Raw genomic sequence first — 8,610 nt, 5'->3', positions numbered from 1 at the left:
TCGGGGAAGCCCACCAAAGACAGACTCTTCCAGGAGGGCAGCCTGCCCTTCCACGCCCACGGCACAGCTGTGACCATCACTCCACCCCTCTGTGTCCCATCAGCCACCCGTCTGTCCACTAACTGTACCGCACTGGCCATTAAAAGATGAAGGCAGAGAAACTGCCCCACGGCTGCCTCCGCGTCCTCTGTGTGTGAAAGCTGCCCCCGCCTTCTCAGCTCCCAGAATCAGTACAGGGGCCCGTGGGACAAAGCCCACCACAGAGCTGGGACTCCGATCTTCCCATCTGGAAAGCGGCCCTGCCGGCCCCCAAACCTGAAGCCCTGTCTAGGGCACGGGTGTCAAACTCATTTTCACCAGGGGCCACATCAGCCTTGAGGTAGCCTTCAGAGGGCCAAATGTGAGTTTAGGACTGTATAAATACTCCTTAGCTAGGGGCAAGGAGCTCGGCCACTGCCACCAGGGTAGAAACAAGGTGGGGGGTGGGACTTGGCCCCCCCACCTTGTGTTTGCCACCTTTGGTCTAGGGGATAGGCGGGGGTCCCGCAGATAGAGGAGGGACACAGCTGACAGGCCCCAGGCAGGTTTGGGGCAAGGTGTGGGAGCTGGAAGCTTTTGAGCTTTGAAGGCTCTCAGGTCTGGGAGAGCAGCTGCACCCCATCCATTTGAAAGAGCAGAAAGAGCTTTCCCCTCCCCTGCCCCCTCCTCGGACTTAGAAACAGGGCTGAGCGTTTTGGGCTCAAACCAGGTTCTCTTGCTGAGCTGTGAGATTTGTACAAATTCCCACATTGTCCTGTGCCTGTTTTCGCAAGGAGTAAGGTTTGTCCACTCTCGGATGTGGGTCCATTGGAGGGAGAATTGGGAGGGCGGCTGGCCGTCCACGGCCGCCTATGCTCCAAGCCTGCAGCCCCCGTGACCCGCGCACAGGGAGAGGGGCGGGGAGCGCTCCAGAGGGCAACCATGTGGGCGAAGAGCGGGCTTGGTGGTGTCGGCAGCGGCCGCCAGGCGGCGCCAGCGCGCTGCTGCGCTCGCGTTTGCGGGCGGGGGGAGGGGGGCGCCCAGCGCCGTAGGAGTCAGAGTCAGAAACGAGCCCTTTTCGCGGCCAGACGCCTCCTTCCTTTGGTTAACGCCACTGATCGCCTTGCTGTTCCCTCCACGCGCAGTCGTGAAAGAGCAAAGCCTGCCGTGTCTGCCGTCTCCCGGGCACTGGGCTGCCGGTGGGCACCCGTGGGGCCAGGCTGGCTCAGGTCTGTTGAGGCATCGACTGCAGGCGTGGGCGCAGCTGGGAGCGCTCAGCTCGAGTTCACCGAGAAGGGGAGTTGGCCCGCCCGGCCCGGCCCGGGGAACCTCCCGCGCTGGGAAGCGCCTTCTCTACCGGGGCTGCTTAGAACCGTAGCCACTAGCGACCTCTGGCGGTTCACCTATGGAACACGTGGCTGGTGCGACCGAGGCACTTTCCTATTTAAAGTAACCCAATTGAAATACCCACCTGTGGCCACCGGCCACTGCCCTGGGCGGCACCCCGCTCCCCTGCCCTGGAACGCCAGCCGCCCTCACCCCACCCTCGCCGGGAGCCACGTCCTGACACCAAGCCCACCCCGGCCCCTGAAATGAACCACTCCACACAACCGTATTTTTCCAATGATAGCTTTTTCTTTTCTTTTTTTCTTTTTTTATGAAAAAGATCACACAGAATTCGCCAACAAAATTCCAAAAGAAACTTAAAAAAAAAGGAAAACAATAATTCCCCCCAAAAATAACACCGAAGTCTGGCTTTTCCTTCCCTTAAGATTGTCTGGACAAGACCTCCGGTCTCCCTGGAGGCCGCGGGGCTGGTAAGTGCTTTCCTGGGCCAAACCGCGCCGGGCCGCCCCTCCGTCAGCCTCCGCTCTCCCTAACTCCTCCGACACCTGGGGGCGAGTACAGTACACCTGGGCGGGGCGGGGCGGGGCGGGGCGTGCTTGGGGCGGGGCCCGTGAAGCTGGGTGCTACACTCACAATCTAACAGGAAATAAAAAATAATATTCTGCACGTCAGAATGTGTTCGCTTTTTTTATAATTTCATAGCTATTTTTCACAGTTTTAAAAAGTTTATATTTATATATATTTATATATATTTATCTTTATATATATAATTAAAAAGTCGACTCCATTTAAAGGTGTATGATACAGGGGAAGTCTCGGCACGAGAAAACTGTACAGGCGAAGAGCTGCCGCCTCCCTCCGGGTGCAGCCGGGACCGGGGGTTTCAGCACCGTTGGGGTTGTCTGTAGTGTCACGAGGGTCTGGACCAGGTGGCCTCAGGGTGCGCAGCCCCCTCCGCCTGGCGCCTGGCCGATGCTGCGGGGCTCCCCCTCATCTGGCTCTGTTCCCCAAGTCCAGGCCGTCCTGAGAGGGTGGAGGCCGGGCCCTGGCAGGTGCCCAGAGGAGGCCTGGCCTGGCCAGTGAGGCTGGTGGGCGTCGGGCTGCCCCATCCCACGGGGGAGAGGCTGAGGGTGGGCTCCATGCCGATGGGAAGCCGAGCACTGGGAGCCTCGGGAGGGTCCACAGGTAGCAGGCACCCCAGAGCGAGCCTGAGTCCGGCTCCTCAGAAACGCCCCATCAGTCTGCGTCGGCTGGGGCGCAGGGCCCTGGGCACGGCCTGGGCAAGTGCGTACAAGGTGCTGGAGGCGAGGCCCTGGGGGGCCGGGCAGAGCCATACCCTGATAGCGGAGAGGAGCCCCACGTCGGGAGGCACCGCGGAGTCCGGAAACGGGGGCTGGAGACGTGTGTACATATGCGCGCACACGTGCGTGCATACAGGCGCACACATGCGCACACGCGCGCACCAGGGCGTCCACACTCGCATGCGCAGAGCCAACACAGCGGCCCTGGGCCGCGGCGGGGGCGGGGCCTGCCGGCCCGCGGCTCAGCAAAGCACTGGAACGCCGTCGGTGGAGAAGATCATGCCCGTGGTGGGCTCGTAGGTGCCGGCGAGGTAGTACAGGCCCTCGCTGTCCTGGTGCTTCTTGGTCTTGAGCATCTGCTCATACTGCTCCAGGCCCACCACCAGGCACTTGTGCGACACGGTCTGCACATCATTCTCGTCCACGTGCGACGACTGGTACAGTGCGCGCTGCGGGCGGACGGGCAGCGTCAGGGGCCCCAGGCCCGGGGGGAGCTCGGGGCAGAGACCCAGAGACAGAAGGACACTGGGAGCGACCAGGGGCAGATTTTGGACACCCAGACGCCGAGACAGACGAAGAGGCTGGGAGACAGACGGACAAGACACAGAGACGGAAGGAAACAAAGACCCAGAGACAGACCTGAGGAGTGAGAGACCCAAGAGCAGAGACCAGGGGCCAGGAGAGGAGCGTCTGGGCGGGCACCGCCCCCATGAGGACCACCCTGCACGTACCTCCATGAAGTCCTTCCTCTGGCTGGAGGCCCGCAGGGCTGCCGGGAGGCTTCGGCCGGACTTCTGGTCCCAGTGCTGCAGGCAGCAGACAGGGGCCAGAGGTGAGCCCAGGCTGGTCCCCCTGCCCCTGCCCCTGGCCCAGGCCCCGGGGGCTACAGCCTCCGCCCCCGGCCCCGTGCCCACCTGGCCCTCGTGCAGGCGCTTGCCCGGGCTGGTCTCCTCGGGGTGGTAGAACCACTTCACCCGCACCACCATGTTGCTGCCCCACGACTCCCACATGCTCTGGATGCGGCCGATGTAGGGCAGGTTGGGGCGGCCGGCCGAGAGGAACACGGCGCAGTCGCCGATGCGGATCATCTCCTTGCCCCGCACGATGGCCTTGTAGAAGAGCTTGCGGGCCTTGCCTTTCATGCCGCGGCGCTGCGGGACGGGCAGGCACGTGGGTCAGGGCACTGCCCCCCACACTTGGCCCTGCCCTGCAGCCCCTCCTCAACCTTGGGAGTGGGAGGGGACGAAGGGAAGCGCCCCCTCCCTGGCTGGCTCTAACGGGGTCACTTCATCTCCCCAACAGCGGCTGGCGACTCCTTGTCCCAGAGCAGTGCCAGCAAAGAGACCTCGAGACCTGCAGACCCCACACCTGCGGGGGACCCAGCGGGGCCCTGACAGCGGCCTGCACTGACCCCCCCTCCGTTCCCAGACAGGGACAGTGGGGTGCAGGGAGGAGACGCAGGCGGTGATGCTGAGAGGCTGGCGACTGACGAGCCCATCACTCAGCCCCATGGCCGCCTCCCAGCTGGGCCCACCAAGAACACCAGCAGGGACAAGGTCACGGAGCGAGGCAGGCCCTCCCAGGGGCTTAACGCCAGTTTTTAGCCTAAACCTGAGAAACCTGTGTGAAAACTTCCTTATCAAGGGAGGAAGTTACCTTTCATTCACTGGACCCCTGCTGTGATGGACTCCCCCCCCCCAGTGTCCGTGCCCCTAAGTGTCATAATTTGTGTCCTACAAATGCCTCAGGTTCTTTTCAGTTCTGGGCACAGTGTGAGTCAGCGCAGGGTGACAGGGATGCCACGGCTGCTAAACCGGCTCATCGTCAACACCAGCTGGGATTCTTTGGCACCAAGAGTCCACCTTCCCACATCCCCGTCCTCCGGGTCCATGGGCTCTCCAGTGGGACTGACCCCACCCCTGAGGAGGGCCTTGGTCTGGCCAGTCCAGCATCGCATCCCATTGCTGCCCCCTGCTGGAGAAAGCAACCAGGACCAAAGAAGCCAGGCCTCGCCCCAAGAGGTCAAAGGGTTCAGCCCATGTTCTGCAGCAGTAAGAGCACTAAGTGACTGTGGACCCCCTGAGTGGCAGAGGCAGACGTGAGGAATGGGCCAGTCATGGTGGGGACCTGCCCGTCCTTGGCTCCGGGCAGAGGGCACCTGCCTCGCGGGTCTGCCTTCAGCCCGGATTTCCACGCTCACGACTGGCTGTCTCTGGAGGCGGGGCACTTTGCCCACAGAGGCTCTGTTGGCCCAGAGTCAGCCCATCAGACAACATGACCTGTGCCCTGCGACTCAGAGGGCCTGCCCCATTCAGGTTTAGTGCCACGAAGGCGGATGCGGGGGGTGTTTCCCTGACTTCATGCTCTGCACCCACCCCTTGCCCCCTTCTAACGGGCCCTGTAGGGGTCAATGCAGCCTGGGGCAATTGGAGCTGCCCTCTCTACTTCGGGGGTCCTAGCCACTCCTAGGTGGTGGGGATGGGGGCCCTAAAGGTTGCTGCTAAGACAGAAGCCCGCAGGCTGGAGTCTCGACTCAGAAGACCCCATGGCTCCTCCAGCCTGGTGGACCCACCTGGGGAGCTGACAGTGCAAAAATGCCAGAACTTTCCCGACTCTAATTATTAGAGGCCTTGCCCCAGACCCTGGCAGCTCATCACTGTTACCCTCCAAAGCCCTGTCTGCCCTTCTGCCTGGCAGGCCCCAGCGTTGGAGGTGCAGGTGCAGCAGGTGTCTCCCCCGAGGCCGTCTCTGGCAGAACCTCAGTGCAGCCTGGACACAGCGCTGGATCTTCCCACCCAGGGGCATGGGGCAGGCTGGTGACCACCGGCCGTTCCCCTTCTGTACATGGAAGTTCGTGTGTGCACGCATACACACACATACATATATGTGCAACATGCACTTGAACACATGTAGAGTTGAGTATACGTGTGTATAACTGTGTGCACATGTGTGCATGTGTGTTTAGTGTGCGAATGTCAGACATGCCCCCGGTGGGCTGGGAGGGCTGCTTCTGGAGAACCCACTGCCCTCTGCTATGGGGTGACCCGGACCTGGCCCAGCAGACATCCTGGCTTCTGGGCTGCGATGTTTAGCTTGGGGGTGGGCACATGACCCTGCCAGGCCCGGAGACTGCACCCCAGACTACTGCTGGCAAATGAAGGGTGCAAAGCCCTGGCTGGGTAGCTCAGTTGGTTGGAGCGCTGTCCCGATCTGCCAAGGTTTGGGGTTCAATCCTCAGTCAGGGCACATACAAGAAGCAACCAATGAAGGCATAATTAAGTGGAACAATAAATCAATGTTTCTCTCTCTTCTCCTCCTTCCTCTCTCTTTCTCAAATCAATAAAAACAAAATCAAGGGAAAGATGCCCCTTCTGCTGGGACTGCTGAGTGGGCCGGCCGCAGCCTGGCACCGCTCTACCGCCTGGAGTCAGCGAGGAGCTGGGAAGGAGCTGAGGCAGAGAGGGTCACGGCCACGAGGCTCTGGGGCCTGCTATTGGGGATCTGTGTGGCCCTGGCACAGGGGGTGACCTGGGGGCAGCGCTGCTCTGGGAGGCTTGGCCGTCAGGTGTGAGACTCAGTGTTCCCATCCTCGAAATGGGGTGCTCCCGCCACGCACCCCAACCCTTCACGGTCGGGGTGCCGGGTGGACGGGGAGAGGCCGTGGGGGCTGGCACAGAGCAGAAGACCGAATCTTCGACCCTCCGCCCGCCCTGGCTACCTGGGTGGGCTTGCCGAACCACTTCCAGAGCTGCCGGGCGGGCAGGAAGGCGGCGATCTTGGGCCTGTTCTCCACGGACGGCAGGCGCTGCCGCTTGGCCAGCTCCTTGGTGGTGGGGAGGTGGACGCCCTCTCTCTTTTTGGGTCGGCTCTTGGCCCCAGCCCCGGCCTGGGCCTTGGGCTGCAGCGGCTGCGGGGGCTGCGGTGGGGGGGCCTGGGGCTGGGGTGCCGGCGCCTTCTTGCTGGGAGAGTGGGCCGAGGCGCGCGCCTTGCTGGTCTGCTTGGGCGCCTTGCTGGGGAGGGCAGGCGGGGCTGAGGGGCCGGCTGGGGGGCCGGGGGTCGCCTCGTCGTCTGAGCTGCAGGAGGAGTCGTCTGTGGTGGAGGACGAGGACGAGGAGGATGAGGACGAGGAGGAGGACGACGACGAGGAGGAGGAAGAGGAGGAGGAGGAAGAAGAGGACGAGGAAGAGGAGGAGGAAGAGGAGGAGGAGGAGGACGAGGACGAGGAGGAAGAGGAGGAGGAGGACGACGAAGAGGAGGAGGAGGAGGAGGCCCTGGAGCTGGAGGCAGTGCGGGCCCGGCCCCCACCGCCCCGGCCTTCCTCCTCCCCCTCGGTCTCCGAGCTGCTCGCGCTGCCGCTGTCGCTGCTGCTGCTGCTGCTGCTGCTGCCGCTCTCCGACTCCTCGGGCCCGTCCTGCTCGGCCTGGCCTTTGTCCGGGCTCTTGGGGATCCCCGGGTCCTCGAACGTGAGCCCGGCCCCCGGCTCCAGAGCCAGGTCACCGTCCCCAGTCTTGGGCCGGGCCGCCTTGGGCTCGCCGCCGCCCGCCGCCTGGCCGTAGCTGCCGAGCCCCAGCAGGCCCTTGGGATCCGGCCAGCCCCCGGCCCCCGGCTCCTCGCGCAGCAGCAGGGCCTCCTTGGCCTTCTTGCTCTTGGGTGACGTGACCCCCTCGTGGTCCAGCTTGACGAGCAGCTCGGCCTCCTCCCCGGGCCTGCGTGCACCCTTGCTGGCCAACTCCTCCGCAGCCCGGGCCTTCTTGGGCTTGGGGCGGGTGGCGGGCATGGTGATGGGCACGGGGGCGAGGGGGGCAGGGGCCAGGGCTGCGGCGGGGGCAGGCAGCTCCCCAAAGGGCTCGGGAGCCGGGCAGCTGGTGAAGCTGGATGGCGCTGGGCCAGGCTGAGGGGGTGCCGGGCGAGCCTTCAGGGTTTTAGCCCGCTTGTCCACGGGCTCTGGGGGGCTCTTCTTGGAACTTGGGGTGCTGATCGGCTCCAGGGCCAGCGGGGCACTGGGCACCTCACCCGTTGAGCCCCCCTCCTCCAGGACGGCAGCTCTTTCTAGAGGAGGGGAGGGAAGCACGGGTGAGCTGGGGTCGGGGCTTCCCGGCCCTCACAGCCCGACAGAACCCAGCACTGCCAGCTCCGGCGTGGGGCCGGCACGCAGCAGCCTCTCCGGCCTCAGTCCCACAGGTGTGGCCCCTGAGTGGTTCTTGGGAGGCTCAGCTGTCAGCCAGAAGCACTTTTCTCCAGATTCTGGGGCGAACACCCTGATGGAGTGGCAGGCAGCTCTACCCCTGAGAGATGAATGTGCCCCAAGCCGCAGTTCCCTGACCTGCCCAGGTGGGGGCAGTCTTTGTGCAGCAGGCCCCGCACGACCCTCTGGAGAACCTACCGCCCTTGGCTTTGGTGCTGGGTTTCCGCCCACGCCCTCGAGCCTTGGCACCGGACTCCTCTGACCCGGGTGCACCCCCATCTTTGCCTTCCCCGGTGTCTTTGCTGGTCTTCCGGCTGCGCCGCTTGGCACTCGGCACCAGGAGGGCTGGGGACGGTTCAGCACCTGCAGGCAGGATAGACAGTGGTCAGGCCTGGGCCTCCGCTCTCCCGGCCTCTGGCCTTGGGATCGTTGTCTGTCCTGACAGCAGGGGTGGGGAGGAAGCGATGACACCATGGAGCTGACTCGCTGCCGGGACGGGGGGCGCGTCCTGCAGGGACCGCTCGGGCATCTGCACACAAGTTCAGTGGGACCCCCCACCCGTAAATGGAGTAGGGGTTCAGCAAGGATGCCGGCTTCTGGGGCTCGGCCGGCCCACTTGGAGGACGCTGAGTTTCTCCACTGAGTTTCAGGACCCTGGGTAAGGCACTCGGCCGCTCTGAACCCATTTTGGTCAGACAGAGGAGCAGCTCCAGACATGCAGGACTGAGCTGAGCACTAGCGTGGACAGACGCAGCGGGA

The 8,610-nt window shown here is 63.8% G+C and overlaps 1 protein-coding gene across 4 annotated transcripts in view; it reads right to left on the bottom strand.

Annotated features, from left to right (window-relative positions):
• Nucleotides 1-1,639: 1,639 nt before the first annotated feature.
• The window catches only part of TNRC18 (trinucleotide repeat containing 18), a 78,094-nt gene continuing 71,123 nt past the window's right edge, over nucleotides 1,640-8,610 (bottom strand). For all 4 annotated transcript variants that reach the window (XM_037057889.1, XM_037057891.1, XM_037057890.1 and 1 more), the window contains 5 exons: nucleotides 8,050-8,214; nucleotides 6,385-7,715; nucleotides 3,581-3,817; nucleotides 3,398-3,472; nucleotides 1,640-3,115 (listed from right to left, as the gene is read on the bottom strand). In XM_037057889.1, coding sequence (XP_036913784.1) covers nucleotides 2,909-3,115; nucleotides 3,398-3,472; nucleotides 3,581-3,817; nucleotides 6,385-7,715; nucleotides 8,050-8,214 — 2,015 coding nt within the window. In that variant the 3' untranslated portion in view covers nucleotides 1,640-2,908. The remainder of the gene's footprint in view (nucleotides 3,116-3,397; nucleotides 3,473-3,580; nucleotides 3,818-6,384; nucleotides 7,716-8,049; nucleotides 8,215-8,610) is intronic.

Source organism: Sturnira hondurensis, unplaced genomic scaffold, assembly GCF_014824575.4.
Source record: "Sturnira hondurensis isolate 20B ecotype Veracruz unplaced genomic scaffold, ASM1482457v3 Scaffold0009733, whole genome shotgun sequence".
Lineage (NCBI taxonomy): Eukaryota > Metazoa > Chordata > Mammalia > Chiroptera > Phyllostomidae > Sturnira > Sturnira hondurensis.
Note: the sequence above shows the minus strand (reverse complement) of the source record. Positions and strands in the feature narration are given on the sequence as shown.